We start from the raw sequence: 21152 nt of genomic DNA on the forward strand, positions 1-21152 counted from the left end.
AACTTAATGCCATAAAGCATTCTCTACCAGTCATTTTTTGGGAAAAGCAGATAAGTTGTAGGCGGTGCAAGATAATGACGTACTTTTGAAGACAAAATACATACAACTATAAATAATACTCGGGCATAAACATACACACCTACATAATATTAATACTAATATGTACACATGTATATATAATATCTGAACTTTTTAACCCTTTTCCAGGCATAGTACAATTTATCGACCACATACGCGCCAACAAAATTTAACCTTAGCAATACGATTTAAGGTACAGATTAGATTGGACTTTCGGGAAATGTGAAATGTCTTTAAATGATCAGTGTCTGTAAATGAATCATCAAAGATGGTTTACTTTAAATCTTCTTCTTCTTCTTCCTCGCGTTGTCCCGGCATTTGCCACGGCTCATGGGAGCCTGGGGTCCGCTTGACAACTAATCCCAAGATTTGGCGTAGGCACTAGTTTTTACGAAAGCGACTGCCATCAGACCTTCCAACCCAGAGGATAAACTAGGCCTTGTTGGGATTAGTCCGGTTTCCTCACGATGTTTTCCTTCACCGAAAAGCGACTGGTAAATATCAAATGATATTTCGTACATAAGTTCCGAAAAACTCATTAAACTCATTAGATGGTTTACTTTAAATATTTTTGAATTTATTAGGAAGATGTTATAGATTAATGCGGCCTGCGGCGGTATCATGGCCGCATTTGTATCACTTGTCATGTCATGCGTCACTTTCCCACTTATATACTTGTTAGAACGTGACATGCATGATGACAGATGATAAAAAAACGACCATATCAGCCAAATTAGAAAAGTCTTAATGTTAATTTGCGTTAAGAGTCTTATGGACATCAGTTGACTTTCCTAGTTTTTACTAGAACCTTTTAAATATATTTATTCACTTGGACTGAAATAGTTCTTACTTTTTGAATGCTATTTGATTTAAGCCGTCGTAAAATGAAATAAAGACAATTGTTTTCAAACTTTAGCAAAAGAGCCCGTGAAGCCTTAATGCAGGTTATTTGCAAATTGTTTTTTTTTTTTTGTTTAATATATAAAGAACAGTTTAATATTTTCTTGAGACACTTACCTTGATAATATCCATAATAAGGTGACTTGTGAAAGTGTGAGTTGTTCTTCGCGTAGAAGTCATAAGCCACGTAGAACTGGTAGTCAGGAATCTCCTTCAAACTGTCATCATAGCCAGCAAGACTCCTCATTTCTGCGACGCTGATGGTTTCATTCTCCTCTTCTCCTTTGTTAAGTGCGTTCAGTTGCTGCAGAAGAAAAAAAATAATGTAACCTAAATACATGTCGTAGACGTACCTACCCCCGCAGAAAATACAATATATAGAGCAACGGATGGCACACTATTAATTCTCACGGAGACTGATGGTTCTCTATGAAAGTTTATTTTTATACGGAGTAGCTGTTATGTAAAATTGTATGGACATTTTTTGGAAGTTTACCAAATTAATTCATAAAAAATAATAAATAATATATAATAAATAATAAATAAATATTATACGACATTATTACACAAATTGACTAAGTCCCACAGTAAGCTCAATAAGGCTTGAAAGATGGAACATATTTCTTGAATTATTATTTTTAAATTAAGACTAGTCAAAAGAGACTTGAAGGAGCTGTTATAGGTAGGGTAGACTGCTTCTACACCACCATGCGCAAGCGAGCGACATCCCTTGTGCGCAGAGTAAGGGCCAGCTCCAACAGCATTCTGAGTATGTTAGCAAAAAGATTGGATTGCATGTATTTGAATAACTACTTCTTGATACACGCACGCAGTAATAAATAATTGTACAGTGTAGTTATTAAGTATAGTTATGTATAGATAGTTATAGTTCTGACACTTGGATAAGATTTACTAACACAATGATCCCCGATGGTCTTAAATAAAGAAATAATAATAATAATAGGGACCATCATTTGACGCGAGACATATAGTGACATATTTAAGTACAATCTTAAGTATTTAAATTCAGGTGTCTGGCAGCTATTCAACGGTGGAGTTAGAATCCTAGACCTAAGAATGGCAAGCCAGTAAAGGCAAAGAAATCAAGTGAAAGGTATGGCTTACGAAAATGGCAGATATGCGTGATAAACTTGACGCCTTTGATCGTGGAGACGGGTCGGAGACGGGACACGTGACCAGAGAAAGACAGCAACAGTGAGGAACTGTAGCCACGAGAGGGAAACAAATTTTTTTTTTTTTTTATATTACGTCGGTGGCAAACAAGCATACGGCCTGCCTGATGTTAAGCAGTCTCCGTAGCCTATGTACACCTGCAACTCCAGATGAGTTACATGCGCGTTGCCGACCCTAACCCCACCCCCCTCGTTGAGCTCTGGCAACCTTACTCACCGGCAGGAACACAACACTAAACTATTAACTTTTTGTTAAACGTTCACTCTGTCTAACTTGTATATTATGTATATCTTACCTCGTCACGCTTAAACCAGTGGAACAATTAGTATCAAATAATATATGGCGATAGTTCTATTTTAGTCCCAAAGGTCATGGGATAATTCTACCCTACTAAGCCAAAAAGCGCTACTACCTATGTGAAAAGAAAATTCATTGTTAAGTTTAGTTTCTATAGCTGATAATTCCATTTTCAAAATCATTTGTTATTTTGACGACCGGTTAGGCCTAGTGGGTACTGACCCTACCTACAAAACCGATAGCTTTGGGTTCAAATCCCGGGATGGGCATATAGTTATTTGTGTGATGAGCAGGGATATTTGTTCTTGAGTAATGAGTATTTTCTATGTATTGAAGTATTTATATATCATACATATATCGTTGTCACAACACAAGCCTTCTTGAGCTTACTGTAGGGCGTAGTCAATTTGTGTATAATATTTATTTATTATTTGTTATTGAGATAGCATTATTTGGATTAGAACGGCAGAATTTGTATCATGAAATCCTACGTAGACGAAGTTGTAGGTAAAACCTAATATTATATCATTATAAATATTACTAGCATAATACACAACTTATATTCCTATACAAATCTCTACATTACAGTACCTAATAATAAACAGTTAAATTTAACGGCGCTGTTGTCACGGCGCGACAATATGACGTAATTCCAAAATAACTTAACAGAAAGGTGAGCGGTTTGCCACTGCGATTAGCGCCTGTTCAAGTATACGAGTATGTAGTTAAAATCGTAATCAGTATTTTGACTCTACAACCAATCATAAGTGGTTTGGTATAAGTAAAACATTTGACTAATATTACTTCGTGACATGTCAACATAAACTAACCTAACCTATAATGTTGAGTTGATCCAGTTAGAAGGTATGAACCATACTGTTCTACCTTAGGGATGGCTAGGGGGTGCCGTAAGCCTTCAGTAAGAAATGCATATACTTGGAAAAATTCGAACAATGCGCCGTGACCCCGGAGGCCGAGTCGCTCAGGCACCTGCCGCGATAGCAGAGGACGCTGGGTCAATTCCAACCTGGGGCACTGGAGGCCTTGGTCACTTTTTCTTAGTATATTACATTTATTTCCGTTTATAATGCACGTTATTTGACATTTTATCAAATAGTATTAAATTTTTAGCTCACCAAATATCATATTTCTGCCTAATCAAGCAAGATAACGCTTTCCCCTACCACATGGCAAATATTTTCAGTACCTACACAACTTTAGGATTTCCATCGTGCTGCAAGCTAAAACCCGATTCATATTAAAAAAAAACAATGTTATGGTTCTCAACTGGTTTTGATCCGACCGTTTTAGTGAATGGGCTTCTTTCTGGCTAACACCAGTTCGACACTGACAGAAACGCTATCGAGAACGTAACTTACTTTCTATGCATCTCGCTCGTACTCGCATATAAGTGCGAGCGAGATATATAGAAAGTAAATTACGTTCTCGGTAGCTTATATGTCAGTTTTGACACTGTCAGTAACTCATGGTACGGATGGATTATGATACTTCGTTATAGTACAGAGTTCATAATTAGCTCCAGTGTCTGCCAAGATACTACAACATACTTCGAGGTCTTACTCATTGTAATATTTATATTGTGTCACATTAGCCCCAGGGGCTTTAGCTCGTCTAGACTGTTAGCTCAACTTCGCTGCACTAGAAAAGGGTTGTTAGCTCCAGAATTAAATAAACACTTACGATCAATTTGAATAAATGACAATAGTTCAGTATCTCTGAAGCAGATCTAGAATTATTAATGATCTCGAAATGTAGATTACGATTGTATAAACATTCGAATAGAGATTAAATATTCATGTTGGTTTGTTTTATTTCAAGGTTTTATTTTGTTTCACATTGCCTAACTAATCTTAGTACCTATAGGCATTCCTAGTTATGAATATGTATTATAGCTTAAATATATGAACTTCACTTGGAACAAAAATAACGACTTACAAGGTTACTTTCATATTAATATTTATTTATTTAATCTTCATTGCACATAAGAAAACACACTATACAATAGGCGAACTTAATGCCGTAAGGCATTCTCTACCCGTCAACCTTTAGGCAAAGCAGATAAGTTGTAGGCGGTGCAAAAACATAGGTATAGGTGATACAATTGATACATGTACGAACACAATACATTCATAAGAAATACACATACATAAACATACATATATATTAATAATATTGATACAAATACATATACTTACATATACACACATATATATAAGAAATCAGATGAACTTACAAAGCAGAAACATTAAGATTTTCCAGTACTGCCAGCAAAGTGCTCACTTAAGGAATATGAAACCTTGCAAGCACTTAGTCTAGGTAGATATTATATAATTAAGAGTACATTGAAATAATTTGGTACAAGCTAAACCTAAACCAAAATGGAACCAAATGGAATGTGGAACTCTATCTTAGGTTCTAGTATTTATGGACTTCTAAATAACAACGAAAAATAGCTAATCTACCCAATTAATTTAAATATTATGTTAATTATGTACCTATTACAACGGCTATTATACCAAAACCAGGATGTTATTTTACCTCACGCCTAACAATCATAACAGCCATTAGAAAATCAGTTTGAATTTGGAGCTTATTGCTCGATAATACGGTAAACAATTGAATGCGCTTTTCAATGGCTGTTACAAATGTTATAAGTGCTGCATATTGTTGCTATATCTTGCCGATCGCCACCAAAATTGCACTTGCTCAATCCCTTCTTCTTCCGATCCTCGATTATGCCGATATCTCCTATCTTGATCTCACAGAAGAGCAACTGAATAAGCTCGAGCGAATACAAAATCTCTGCATCCGGTTTATATTTGGATTGCGTAAATTTGACCACGTTTCTCATTTTCGCGTGCAACTCAAGTGGCTCCCAATCCGTTATCGTCGTAATGTTCATATTCTTTGTCTTCTTTATAGTATACTCTTTAATCCCACCACTCCCCGTTACCTAAAAGAACGCTTTAGTTATTTCAATTCCACTAGATCCGCACAAAATTTGCTTCTTTCTGTCCCTCCTTCCTCCACAAAATTTTATAATTGCTCATTCACTTTTCGGGCTGTTCGGTTATGGAACTCTCTCCCTGTCGAAATAAGACGCGCTCAATCCCTTGCTGTTTTCAAATCCCATCTTAAAGACTATTATCTGTCCCTTCCTTAGTGTTTCTGTCCCCGTTACTGGTTATCACTTTTGGCAAGAATTATATAGTATTGTATATATGTAGGTATATAATTATGTAAGTAGTGTGTATGTATATGTATTGTCTTACTGTTGTAGACTTAAATTTTAAGGGTATTTTAGTTTGCTATTTAGTTTTTTTGCACCTCCTAATTAGTTAATTTAAGTTTCAGTTCTCCACTACCTAAAGGTTGTCTGGAAGAGATCGCTCTGTAGCGATAAGGCCGCCTGTTGTTTACCTCTATCTTCATGTTTTTTTATGTGTTTCCATGTACATTATTTTCAGAGGTTGTGCAATAAAGAGGATTTGTATTGTATTGTATTGTATTGCATATTCGGTCCATTTTAGTAATGTCCGCAAAAATAACTAACAATTCTTAAACCTTATTGCAAAGGCATAAGGTCGTCCGATGATCAGAGTTGTTGTTAGTACAGTCAGCATCAAAAGTAACGGATCAGACTACGCATCAAAAGTATCTACTATTGTTTAATAACTGAACAAAAAGCAATATGTGTATAATACATATAAAACAATTAGCGCTGGTGGCCTAGCGATAAGAACGTGCGACTTGCAACCCGGAGGTCACGAGTTGAAACCCCGGCTCGTACCAATGAATTTTCCGGAACTTATGTACGAAATATCATTTGATATTTACCAGTCGCTTTTTGGTGAAGGAAAACATCGTGAGGAAACCGGACTTGTCCCAACAAGGCTTAGTTTACCCTCTGGGTTGGAAGGTCAGATGGCAGTCGCTTTCGTAGAAACTAGTGCCTACGCCAATTCTTGGGATTAGTTATCAAGCAGACTCCAAGCTCCCATGAACCGTGGCAAAATGCCAGGACAACGCGAGGAAGAAGAAGGAGACATGTAGAACAATTAGACTATTACTGATACTTTTGAACGTGAACTGTATAATGTCTCTATTTGGAAGAGTAGGATGGCAGATAAATTTAGCGCGTTGTTTCATCTGCTTCTGTTGATGTTGACTGTAGAGATTACGTTTAGTACTCCGCTAAGCCTAGCTCGGTTATATCGCAGTGTTAACTCCATTGTATTTATGCAGGGTGTTAGTTTTTATTGCAGACTAGTTAAAGGATTTACTTTATTGTCGATGTTGTATTCTGGTTTTTCATTTGTATCTAAAAAAAACATCCGAGAGCAGGTTTAAAAAAAGAAGTTCATTCGGCGACAATATTCTAAGGTAAGTACCAAGGACGCAAAGTAATGTTGATTAATAATGAGAAATATAAATGATTATTTTACCTGTTTAGTATACATGCTATATATATATATATATATATGTTTATCTACACACATAATATATCATAAACCCTCTATGATGCCCTCAAAATCTGTAAGTAATGACCAACATTACGATAAACTCTTTGTTACAACAAATTTCTTATCTGTGATAATGTTGTTATAGCTTCATAACTACATCAAAATCGATTTGGTTATACATTCAAATTTGGAACATCTCTGAAAAAAAAAAGAAATTCGTTTTGACCTTTATTCTAAAATCAGTCGAGATGCCTTTTTGTTCGAAATGAAATGTCAATTGCATACAATTTTGATAAATATCGCATGTTAGTTTGTATCAAATGATACGGAAATAGGCCGCCCGACTCTAGTTTATCTCTATTAAAAAAAAAACTACGGATGCGTGATATGCGTGAAAAAGTTTTCATTTACCGCCATTTGACGTACAGTTTATCTTTTAATTAGTTTTAAGTATAAAATGAATTTGTTTTGTTGTTTTTAAAGTAACTACAGCAAAACATTTTGTGTAAAATTAACGATGAAAATATTTCGGTGACGCCACCACATCTCCGCGGGTTCCGCGAAGAGAGCAACAATGCCCCAACGTTGGCTGGAATTTGGGTTAGTGAATATATCATAGAAAGTTTATAATATTGTGTGTTGATAAAATATTCTATGTAACTGTACATAATTAGGCATTAAAACACTCGTGTGATCCTATTAAGAAACTCATTTCGTTCGTTTCTTAAACCCACGATCGTGTATTTTAATGCTTTTTATTATGTAGCAGTCACATAAACTACTATTACTACATGCTATGTTATAAATGTTTGCCACGCATGCCGTTTTAAAATAAGATCGTATTGTATGTAAGCGGCTTTTCGGCGGCGGCGACAGTTTCGCGTGTCGCCTAAGCTATAGGAATACAGATTCAGATGGCTTTTAGTATTAAAAACGTTTTGGACTGAAGTGAAATCGTGCACATTGCGAATAGTCGATAATGAACGTCGTTTGCCTGATGCGATTGCTCGTTTGTATTTATTACTGATTTTATTTGAATATGTCTGGCTCTGATGGCTTTTAGAACGTATAATAAAGGGTGTTTTCATGCATATAAATGAATTTTATTCAAAACTAGTTTCTGCATCTACGTTTGTGTAAAATAAATACTTCCATAGTGAATTCCTCCCCCTTTTCATACCCTTAGGTGGGATAAAAACTATCCTATGTTCTTTCCCAGGACTCGAACTATCTCAATGCCAACAATTCAATCAATAGTACATTATGATACAAGTGTGCTAAGTTGGTCATTACACTGTAAGCGAGCGCGCAATAAAAAAGCCGATGTGGGTACTGACCAATGCACACGGCACACGCGTTTCATACGACGTTTTTCAACACACTTGCGAGGAAAAAACAAAACTTATAAATTAGATTTTTTTTGTAAAACGGTAAAAGTACAATGTTCAAAATGGTGGCTTACAGTTTTAACATCGAATAATTGCACCAAAGCGTGCTGGGCTTGTAGGCACTTATTCGCTAGTTCATTGAAGTAAGCTACAAACACGTTTTCCAAGAAAGATTGACTGGCCGTTTTTGCTGATTTTCCATTGAATAAAAGTTTCATATGCCGCCAATTATTTTTCACCCGATTTTGATGGTAAAAGGCTATCGTCCTTGGCTCTTGCCTCTATTAGTATTACTGGCAGCGTCACTTTTATGTGTTATTCATTTTCAATGCTTGAAAATTACATTTTCGTCAATATATAAACTAAAAACATGCAAACCTATTCCAATTTTATGACAAATACGGAAAATGGCTGGCTCGTTTTTTTTACGCACGATTCCAATCTCGAAACTTTTTTGTAGGCAATTTTACATAGATTATTTTTGTTATAGATTTTTTTTTGCTATGGGCCACCGTTTACGAGTTATTTAAGAAAAACTAAAAAAGGGAGCTTTAAACATGCACTCGTATTGAGACACCCTATTAACCTTTTCAACGCTTTTCCACACGTGTCAAGAAATGCCATGGACGCCAAAAAGTTAACTGGTGAAGAGCGAATATGAAGCTTAACTGACAGTAGGAAAGTCGCTCTGACAACGTCCGCCATAGACTTTTTAATGGTCATTGGCGTCGCGGGCACGACAGACGATGACCGTTTATGTGGTCTTTGGCGTTAAAAGAAAATAGTGCGCGTATGTGTGTTTAATATGTTAAACTTTTACTAGCTCTAATTGTTTTTGTATTAGCTAGCTTCGTGTGACTTTTAATGCACCGATATCGGACAAAACGCTTAACTCGACAAGAATCTTAGAATCTAAATTCTACTATTGTCGAGTTAAGCGTTTTTCTTTTACTGTTAACCTTTATTACTTTCTGTTCTCCGCTTTTAAAGTTTAGAAACTTTGTCATAATGAGTGAAAAACAAATCATTACATAGGATCAACCTGGATCACTAAAGCTAGTATTCACAAAAACCGACATCGGAAGAAATTGGAAAATTCTCCCGCCCTGTCCCTTTTCTGTCAAGCGGAAAGATAAATGAGCGACAAAGACAGAAAATGTCTAATTTTGTTTTATAGTTAGATTGTGAATTTACGAGCGTTTTATCACCCTTATCGGTTAGAGTATCGAAAGTAATACATACAGGAAGGAATATATCTGCCACCAAGCTGAAATGGCATTGGGCAGGACATGTTGCAGAATGATGGCAGGTGAACCAAATTGTTGACAGATTGGTGGCGGCTTTCGGATGAAAGAAGCGCCTGGCGTCCGTTGGCTAATTGGGTGGATGACATTCGAATAATCGCGGGATACTTCTCGTTGAGACTAGCCCAGGACCGGGATAAGAGGCGTACACGAAGAGAGACCTATGCTCAGCAGTGGGCAGTGGATGACGGCAGGCTAAAGCTATGATGATGATGATATCTGCTAGAGCATATGCTGGGTGGTGTCTTTTTGTAGCCTTTATGCTGCTATAGATCAATATTTTCATCATATCTAGTTACTTTAAGCAATAGGTTACATACTTTTAAGTGCTTAGTGAATAAGATTTTCTTTTTTAACTTATATGGTGCTGTATGTAGATGGTTTTCGCAGCAAAAGACTCAGATATTGATGAATGAAATATAAATCTAAAGTATTTTAGAAAATATTTTAATTTGAAACACTACTATATAAATTATAAACCGAAAAAAATGTGACATACATAGAAAAGGTAAATAACATTTGTTTATTTATTTCATAATTATTAGATACCGTAGGATAACATAAATATAACTTATTTATTTATTTAAACTTTACTGCACAAAATATACACAACAATGTACAAATGGCGGACTTAATGCGCAATGGCCATGACCAGTCAACCATAACTTAATAGGTAACTAGAATCCTATTACTTTTGTTCTACAAAAGACGTATCAAAAATTTAATATTAAAATTACGTCGTCCCCACGTCGTCCCACAAGGTATTCACTTCTTAATCAATTCATATTAAATATTCCCACCCGCTTTATATAAAACTATACAACTTTCCCAAGTTAATTATTGTCGTGTAATAGTTGAAAGTTCAGCGGTTAAAACTTGACAATCTACCGTTCGCAAAGTTAAAAAATAAAAAGGAAAGGTCAGAAAACGAACAACCAACGAGATCGCCGCAAGTTTCCAGGAAATAATCCTCAAAAGGGCCGGAGCACAGCTGTGACAAACGTTGTACAATATTCTGTCATGCCAACCTTCACCCTAACTGGGATCTACAAACGTAGTGATTATATGCTCTTTGGGATCTACTGAACAATAAAATCATATAATTATATAAGGTGATAAATTATTAGTTCCCGATATTTTAAGAGATGGAACTTTACATTAAACAATTAACTTTAAATATAAATTGAGAAAACTCTTCTTATTTTTTTTTATGTTCTCATTTACCGGACAAAACAATAAATTATAATTACATCTAAAAATAATCACATGTGTATTTGAGTGTCAAGATCACTTTCTGTCATGTCAACAATAATTTGTCTTAAATGTCATTGGCAAAGAGCATATAATCACTACGTTTTAGTCATTGGCGGCATTGGTGGCATGGCCAGTTACGTTTTAGGTAAAAGAGGTTCTAGAATCTGTTGAATGAGGTCTATCTAATTATCTCATTAACAGATTGTTTTTACGCAGTAAATTTGTTTTCCAATTTTCTGTAGCAAAACATCATATAACTAATAAGTTTCATACTAAAATATACTCCAGGAGCTGGGTACTATCAGCTGTAAAAATATTGAAAGCTAATTTGTTAGCTTCTTTTACTGCGTATCGATTTAAACTTTCACATTATTTTAATGAACTGGGACTTAATTGCGTATACTTACATTAATTTATTTTGTACTGACCTTTCTGTTATCAATCTATGTTCTTATAGTGTCCTCTTGTCGCCCAGAGACCTATAAAAAGGTCTACCATTCCAATGGACATTGAATCTTAATTTTACAAATCAAAATTGCATTTGCTTTGGCAAGTTTTGATTTATGAGCGGCTATGAATAGGCGACGTGTGAAATTAGATCATGATTAAGTAATTATTTTGAATCGATTTATTTAGAAAAGTTTTAATATTAAAATCATCAACATTTTAACTGACTAAGTCTCATTTGGCACAAACTTAATGACATCACATATAAGTATATTATTATGAGATTAATCAACAACCACTACAACTTAACAACCGAGACTGATCGCAAAATTTATTATTAGTGAAACTTTACTATTCATTTTAAATAAAAATAATTTGTATTTTAAGTTTCCGTATCATCTACATACATATAAACTCGAGTGCATTGATGTACGTAATAGGGGTAGATGAGGTACCAGGCGCTCGATCGTGAGCCACAAAATATAGGTTCCGGGACCTATATTGAATTAGTCGTACGGGTGACGCTGAAGTGTCAACATTGTCATCAAATTCGATAAAATATTGCCAAAGAATGCCGTGTTGCGCCTTTTTCCAGTGCTTCAATAGCTCCAAGCACAAAAACAAAGCTCACGGTATCACTTTTCATTCGTAAGTACTGTTATAACATTTGAAAACATAATTTTTCTAAATAAAATTAAAAATTTCCTTGTTATTGAGTGAGCGCGACAGCTAAATAATGCATTACCCATGTGAGTAACACGTTTATCCGAGTGTCAAGTAGGCCTGCCCACTTCATGCATTGTAGAGTCAGCAATTTTTTTTATAAATAATGCAACTTTTTAAATCATGTGCTCCTATTCCTTGAAACTATAGAATGTAACCGGTTTTTATTTTAATATACGAATAACCGGTTGTTAACCAAAAATTCAGTTTTTCTGATAGTATTGTTAAAACAATATCTTGCATTAACTTGAAATCCAAATATCGGAAATAGTCTTAATAGTCCATCAAAAATTACTAAATAGTACTTGTACAACAATAGGAAAACTATGGACAACATTTTTAACGAGAGCTCGATTTACAATTTTAATATGCGAGTTATAGTGTAGTTTTAAGATGTATTTATGTATGTTGAAAACTGTGTAAAAATATTTAGAACAGATATTAGATCAATCAAATTTAATCATCTTTTATCATAAACAAAAGAAATAAATAATAATCATCTCTATTTGTCAAGTAAAATGTATGATGACTGGTCTGGCCTAGTGAGCAGTGACCCTGCCTATAAAGCCGATGGTCCCGTCCCGGGTTCAAAGTTCTAATGATGGAATCCATGAAGAATTGAGGGAACACTTAAAGTCTTATAGGTACACATATAGTGATTTTTGTGGTTTTTGTTTACAAATTAAGCATTTTCATCCAAAAACTGGCAATTAGTGTAGTGGAACTGCTGATTATAAACAGAACGAAACTCCCTAACTACGTATTTACCGTTTGAGTATTTGTATTAATTTGTCCTCTTTGTAGAGCAACTAAGGTGATGAAAATGAAAACGATGAAAATCAGAACGAATACTTTAAATTGAACATTCTAATGTAAGAGCACGCTGCCGTCTCAAATCGAGAAAAGTGGGACATTGCTAATTTCGCCTTCGATAGGGAATGATTTAAAAAAATATAACTTTTTGCAATTTTTTTGACTAAAAATGAGTATGAATGTTAAAAAATTAAAACTATTATGTTTAGAGAAAAAACTTTAACTTGTTTCTATTTTAAAACGAGCCGCAGCAGTGGAAATGCCTAGCGTTGAATTGTGAAAATTAAAAATGATGTTCGGTTTCGTTTTTGATACAATTTTTTTCTCTCCATACATTATAATTTTCCTTTTTATACCGCCCTCTACGCATATTTTTTTTAATTGTATAGATAAACTATCGGTTTTACATATAAAATACATACGGTTTTACATATTTTATTTAGTGTGTTAGCGAAAAAATAATTGTTTTCCATAAAATAAATAAAGTGCCTATTTATTTTAATTTCGTATATATTCTATAAATATTTGTTTCCTGACGCTACCTAATAAAGACCGACGTTGAAGGCGCTTATTCCCATGACTTACAACTTGTCCAATATAAGTGAATCCGTATACGTATCGTAGCTATGAATAAACAAGGTTCACACTTTTATATTGATTCTCTTGAGTCGTGCGCTCGGTGAACGATTGGAATATATAAATACCAGGAGTAACTACGAATTACCAGTGATTACAATATTGGCTCTTGTCAAGCGTACCTGTCTTTTCCGAAAAACCATCAGAAGTGAAACCCTGAAACCTCGAGAACCTATCAACTGAGATCATATCGTTATACTGGTTTTCTCGAGGCGACACGTTAGTTGAACATAGTGAATAGTCGACCAGGGTTTCAGAAGTAAAAAACGAGGGTCAATTTCATGCTTTAAAAATATGATAGTCAATAATTTGATATTAATCTCAGTGTAACTCGCTCGCTCAGATATTTGCTTGAGAGAGACGGTCTAAGATTAGGTAATATCAAATCATTGATATTTTTTTAAAATCGAAATGACTTAATATCACTTTAAGACGACAATGTAAGAAGTATGTACGTCTCGCCTACACATTTGTATAATGTTATTAGTTTTTCTCTGTTGCACCTCGAGGAATACGCAAAATATAGGGGTCTCGCTTGCGCAGCACTGTTAACTATATTTGGTTATCCTTGTTGCTCGTTGTACACATGTACATTATAATGGTGTGTAGTATTTGCAAATGTATGGGTGCTGGACCAGATTTTAGTTTTGTCAACTATTAACGTCACATATCTACCCCTTTTACTTATATCAATGCTCGAGTGACGGTAAGTCAAAAATAATCGTCATTAAGCAAGCCGGAACAAATTCGTTTTTATTTTTGTTCAAGAGCAGAACTGCTCAACTGTTTATTAAGGAAATCCAATGGCAATTGAATTTAGTTCTACGAACAACATACATCTGTTACACTCAATGCATGGCGATGTCAGCTGATATCAAGGCATGCGACATTTGAGCCTGAGGTAGTGCGTTTGAACTCTGAGTTCTTTGAGTCTCTCCGAACCCATAACTTTTGTGGCATTTGAATTAGTCGCTTTGTATTACTAGCTATTCCTAGAATCAAAGCTAGAGCTGTCAGTTAACAAGACATTATTGATAGGTACCTAATTGTCTTTGGAGAACGTTTTCAGTTGGACAGCAAGACTTGTTAAATTTGCCGCCACAGACGTCAACTGACGCGCTCAGTTACAGCCCAATATCAACCTTCGCACATTCTGACAAGATCCACGATGATTCGCGTTCAAAGGTTTGAATAAATTCAACGTTACACCGTTGTTAACTTGTGAAATTAACAGCGCCATCTATCTGACTTTTTATGTACCGTTTCGAACCCTAGATGTATGGAGTGTGGAATTAAGAGGAGTGACATCTCTTATGGTAGAACTGTTGTAATATAAAATAAACTGTTGTAATGTAAAATAATAGTTCCAAATCTCTCCAGAGTAGCGCTAAAGTAGCTAAGAACTTAGGCGTTATTGACGGAGTGAAGTGCGCTGCCTATGATTAGATTGTTTTTTGTTCAAGTATTCTAGGTATTGTAGCGCCATATCAGGCATTGGGACTATTGTAGTAAAGTGAACAGTATAACGGTCTATGAATTGAAGTTTGGGAGGACAATGAGACTGGGTTATTGCAAAGACGTCCGGGCACCTGCCATAACAATGTTTTCAAATGCCGTCGTGAAGACAACCAGGAGCAACACCGGTGTGAGCGGCTCAGGGGTGTCGAGAGGTGTACGCCGCTTTCTACCCAGTGGCTGATAACAGCCACTGTGCCAACTCGCGTCTTATGCAAGTTTTCACTTCCACCCCTGGAGCATTTAGCTCTAACGACTCCTCTCTGGACGGCCAATGAAGGCAAGCCAGAGCTGAGAGTCCTGCGGGTCCCCTTGGGGTCCACTCCGACCGACGAAGACACGCCGGAGACGGAGACCCTGACCGACTCTCGGGAGTACTCGGGTCCGTGGGGTCGTTACTCCCCAACAGCTCGCCACAAGCTGCCCTTCGGTTATATTATTATTATTATGGATTTTGTGTTTTGTAGAAACATACTATAATCGCGTTATTCGTCCACTAAATTCCCTAAAAGTAAGCAGTAACTTGTTACATTTCGGTGTAATGTATATCGCTACATCTCGAGCATTTCTACAGCCAATTATGCTGTATGTAAATTTGAGGGTTACATTACAAGTCACAAACGGACGCTTGACTTGGGAAGTGTAACTTGAACTGGGCGATGAAAACGAGCATTCTGCCCGTTTAATGTTTCTATATTAAAACAAGATTGCTTAGAACGAGACATTACAAGCAAAGGAAATCAGTTGCCATTCAACTGCAGCTGCATTACTGAGTACGGCGCTTTTGCGTGTGCCGTCAGTAACTGTCTATTTTGTTGGTAATATTAGAAAACTCCCTACTGCCACGAATATAACGATCAATCTGTCAAACATTGATAGAAAGCGCCCGCGTCAATACCGCAGCAGACATGCTGCATCAGTAGTGCATCTCCAGCTGCCATTCGAATGTCACCTTTAGAATGGTAGGATCTTAACATGCGTTTCACTATATCATGCACTTCTTTACATCCTTCTCTGCAGAAAATGTCCTGATAAAGGAGATATGTAATAACCCCTTAGTCGACTGCTTCTAATACTGCGAGGCCGATTCTTATTTAAGGTGGTTCGATTTTCATACAAAAAACAATCGCTATTAATTAATTAATTACACAATATTATTATATAAATAGTTGCGCATCTATCTACTTTCGAATATTCATTTGCGCTAAATTAATAGAAAAACTTTGTTTCATACAGAAATCATGCAATAATCAACGTTATATTTTTATAAATTTTACTCATGTGTGTGTGACAAATGTCGTGTACAAATACATTGCGGCGTTGCCACTCCATGCCTCGCACGGCCATCGGCGCGACGTTGCGATGTTTGACGCGTTTTTAGCTGACTCTGTCGACACTGACACTCAGTGTGACCAGGCGTACGATAATTGTCGTACATGTAAGATAATTTGAAGAGCATTATCGTACACTAAAGTACTATAATTTCAGCCCTTGGATGATGCCACCTTAAAAGTCTAGTAATTTGAAGCAAAATATGACACTTTCTCTCAGAAATAGGCTAAGATTAGTATCTTTTGGGTGTTCGGCTCCTTGGTGTAAGTTTAAAGTTTAAAATGTCACAATTTCCTGTATACCGTTTGAGTCTATCCCAAAAATACACAAACATAAACAGATTTTTTGCGCAATTTAGACGAAAATTGTCTTTTTTAGGGTTCCGTAGCCAAATGGCATAAAACGGAACCCTTATAGTTTCGCCATGTCCGTCTGTCTGTCTGTCTGTCTGTCTGTCTGTCTGTCCGAGGCTTTGCTCCGTGGTCGTTAGTGCTAGAAAGCTGAAATTTGGCATGGATATATAAATCAATAAAGCCGACAAAGTCGTACAATAAAATCTAAAAATTTAATTTTTTTAGGGTACCTCCCCTACACGTAAAGTGAGGGTGAAATTTTTTTTCGCATCAACCCTAGAGTGTGGGGTATCGTTGGAAAGGTCTTTCAAAACTAATAGGGGTTTTCAAGAAACATTTTTTGATAAAGTGAATATATTCGGAGATAATCGCTCCGAAAGAAAAAAAAATGTGTCCCCCCCCCTCTAACTTTTGAACCATAGGTCCAAAAAATATGAAAAAAATCGTGAAAGTAGAGCTTAAGAAAGACATTAAATGAAAACTATAGCGGACATGATCAGTTTAGCTGTTTTTGAGTTATCGCAAAAAGTTTTCCCTTCATAGTAAAAAGACTTATTTTAATTAGGTACTGATTATGCAAATTTGCCTATTTGTTTAACTCAGGTGAAAGGTACCGTTTCATCTCTTGGTTAACAATTTACTATACTTTAAGCTCCAGTTTAGCTTATTGTGACGGAAGAGTAACTACGGAACCCTACGCTGAGCGTGGCCCGACATGCTCTTGGCCGGTTATTTATTATTAATTGGAAATTTAAGCTTATTTTGCTAGACATTTTTAGGGGCTGCCTTTTTGATTGGCGTACGATATTTTTTTCAACGGTACAATAATATTGACACTCAAGTGCGATAATTCTCTTCCGCTCACCTGGCAACACTGCTGAAACTTGACAGGACCTGGGGGCCTACCGCGAAAACCGAAATTCGCAAATTGCGGGGATCTTTCTCTTTTACTCTCACTAAGACGTAATTAGAGTGACAGAGAAAAATGCCCGAAATTGACGAATTTCGATTTTCCCGGTAGCCGCCCTGGTGCTTGAGGTACTTGATAGAAAACAACGCTGCCGCATGTTCTGAATTGTGATTTTATTTGTTTTTGGATTGAAAATGATAGCAACGTCTAAATCAAGTTACAAAAATCATCGATATTCTGGTCCGCGAAAAACCAGGAAAAGTGTAACTGTAATTGGAGTCTACAAAAATGACCAATTCATAGAAAATATGACCTAGAAACTAGTTCACTTTTATAAAACTCAATTTTGCCCGAGATTGTACTTAGGCGAATACCTAAGGGAGCTAAGTGTATTGATCTTGAATAATTAGTTGGCTAATACATATATGACTCCAACATGTTATGGACATTTACATCATAACTATTATACCTAGTTGGTTACTAAGTTCTGTTACTCGATTTCTTTCTTTCTTCCTAGCGTTGTCCCAGCATATTGCCACGGCTCAATGGAGCTTGGGGTCCGCTTTGACAACTAATCCCAAGATTTGGCGTAGGCACTAGTTTTTACGAAAGCCACTGCCATCTGACCTTCCAACCCAGAGGGTAAAACTAAGCCTTGTTGGGATTAGTCCAGTTTCCTCACAATGTTTTCCTTCACCGAAAAGCGACTGGTAAATATCAAATGATATCTGTTCTGAAGTTCTGTTACTCGATTTGCAACCTCTTTATTTCCGTTAAAACAAATGCTACCGAAAAAATAAAAAATGACATAATGTGGTGGATTTGTGAGCTATAATTATATATCACACATAACGCTTATCTCGTCGTATCTATAATGAATTGGGGCCTAAAAGAGAATCGTATTCCAATTTTTTTAAACGCTTGTATTACTTTCTATATTAACTAAAAGTTGCCTTAAAATTCAGCTTTTATACTAAAAACGGCTTTAAATATGTTAAATTAACAAAATATATTTTGACAGATGCTTTCACGCCCAAAACGCTCTTTGAAAATTGTGTGACGTCACAGTTTATGGTTTGACACATAACTACATACACACGTAGAAGATACGAACTGTCAACTGATATTTGTCATTTGTTGTTAATCGCCTAACTGTCAACAGTGTCAATCCGAGAGTTGTGACGTCATCAGAATCTTCAATGACGTTTCGAGTTTGGTCACGTGACGTGTGCCAAAAGATATTTTAAATTCAATATTTACAAAAATATGGTCATTAAAGGTCCCCTAAAAGTAGTTTAACATGTTTTTATAATCCAAAACAATTTTTGGGATACAATTATGCCCTAAGATTTGTAGATGGAAACAACCCTATTGCGTTGCACAAATGTGAGCACCCGCCAAACATGATTTTGGGTGTGTCATACTCAGGGCTAGCACAGATTCATTTCTGTGAAAAAGGTGTGAAAATAGTGAAGCCCTTAAGCCACACCCTATTTCAAAACCAGCCATGGATCTTTGAACAGGACTTAGCTCCTGCACATAAGGCAAAAACAACTCAAGCCTGGTTTCGAAGGAACAAAATTGACTTTATTGCCCACGAAGACTGGCCGTCCTCCAGCCCGGACCTTAACCCCCTGGATTATACCATATAGCAGGTTATTGAGGAGAAAGCCTGTGCTAAACCCCACACAAATCTTAACTCCCTCAAGCGGGCCATAGTTAAGACAGTGACGGAATTAGACATGACAATCGTGCGTGCCGCTATTGATGACTGGCCTCGTCGTTTGAGGGCCTGTGTCAAAGCCAGAGGAGGCGATTTTGAATGATATTGTCATATGTAATTCCTGATTTTGTGTACTTCATTTTAATATATACTTTATTATACTTTCGTTGGTATATTTTATGTAGATAAAGATTATTGCAGGAACAGAATTTAATAACCAACTAGGTAGAAAACAATGCAATACATAAACACATAAATTGGATATGATGTGATCCGTTGAATGAAATTGACAATAAATAAATAATTTTCTATCTCTAGGCATTGTGTGAAACTTCTAGTTGTGTCAAAATATCGGGAAATCAATAATATAAACAAACATGGTAAATATCTCATTTCTTTTTATAATGGTTATAAATAGAAGGCCATGCAATTTTGTAACTCACTGTAATTTAATTAAATATATCGTAAAAAAATGTTTTAATTCTACTGTAAAATAGTACCTACTTTTTTAAAGGCTGGGCAGTAAGGGATTGCTTTAATTTTAGAACAAAACAGCGTTTTTTTTTTTTGAAAAAAATACCGGAAAATCTGACTTACAAATTTGGACTTTCTTAGGTTCATTCTACTTAGAATCTTCTCCACCCTAGCATTAAAAAAAGATATCCTAAAATATCCATACTATTACGTCACATTTTAGTGTGAAAGAAATTTCAATGTAAAACTAAAATTTCAGTACAAATTTTCGGGTTTTTTTAGCACGAGGATTGATTATGCTAGTGATTCTGAGTTGGAAGAACCCAAAAATATCATGATGTGTGAGAATCAGATTTTTAATATTTTTATGGAAAACGCTCATATTTCTCATAAAATAATTTATTAATAATAGGTACTTGATAATACTGATAACAAAAAAAAAAAATTAATGAGTCTCGAACCCACATCCTCTTGCATGTATTTCCACGTACATACCGCAACGCTATTGAAGCCTACTCACGCTGTGCCAAATTGTCTACTACAAGGATCCCAGTAAGACTGTTTGAATGTGTGAGTGATACTTAGAAATAGAGTCAAGAAACATTCTGTCGACATTAAGGGGTAGTTTTTGTACAATTAAGTGTTCAATGTTTGTTGTAATAGTTCAATATTTATTTAAAGAGTGCGCTAAACATAATTTACAGTATAGAAATACCAAGACTACTCCACAAAAAAATTAAAACTCAAAATTTGCAATTGTGGCGCCATCTAGTGAGGTTTAAGCTTTGGGTAACCTAGTCGAACCACCTTAATATGATATTTTTATTATTTTACTCTGGTACAACCATAAAGCCTTTTACGCTGATTGGTCCTCACAAAATACAATCAGGAATCATCTCATAAGGCATCTCGCTCGCACATATCAAAATAAGGGTATATCAAGACGGGGTAGATTGTTATTACGCAATATGTACATATGTGGGTAAGAGAAATTAATAAATGACACCAAGTATTGTTCGAACCACGTAGTTTTATTAACGCATCCCTTAACGTTAACATGGCGCATTCGATAGGGTTTTGTGAAAAGGGAAAATGTACTGACTCAAATACAGAAATTGTAAAATGTAAAGTAGTAGACGGTTATGGGTAGATTGTTATTATTCTTAATATGTGGGTAAGAACAATGAATGAAATGAGGCAGTCTTGATTCGACCACGAAGTTTTATTGACGCATTCAATAACGTTAACAGACAGAATCGGCCCCCGTGGCGGAATCAAACAGGCGTGGTATTATCGCGCCCGTAACATCGGCTGGCCGCTTGCCAGA

General features: G+C 35.9%; 1 protein-coding gene across 2 annotated transcripts in view; it reads right to left on the minus strand.

Annotated features, from left to right (window-relative positions):
* Positions 1 to 21152, minus strand: part of LOC133516507 (uncharacterized) — a 219751-nt gene that overhangs the window by 2180 nt on the left and 196419 nt on the right. For both annotated transcript variants that reach the window (XM_061849493.1, XM_061849492.1), the window contains exon 10: positions 1096 to 1282. In XM_061849493.1, coding sequence (XP_061705477.1) covers positions 1096 to 1282 — 187 coding nt within the window. The remainder of the gene's footprint in view (positions 1 to 1095; positions 1283 to 21152) is intronic.

This window comes from Cydia pomonella, chromosome 3 (assembly GCF_033807575.1).
Source record: "Cydia pomonella isolate Wapato2018A chromosome 3, ilCydPomo1, whole genome shotgun sequence".
Classification (NCBI taxonomy): Eukaryota; Metazoa; Arthropoda; class Insecta; order Lepidoptera; family Tortricidae; genus Cydia; species Cydia pomonella.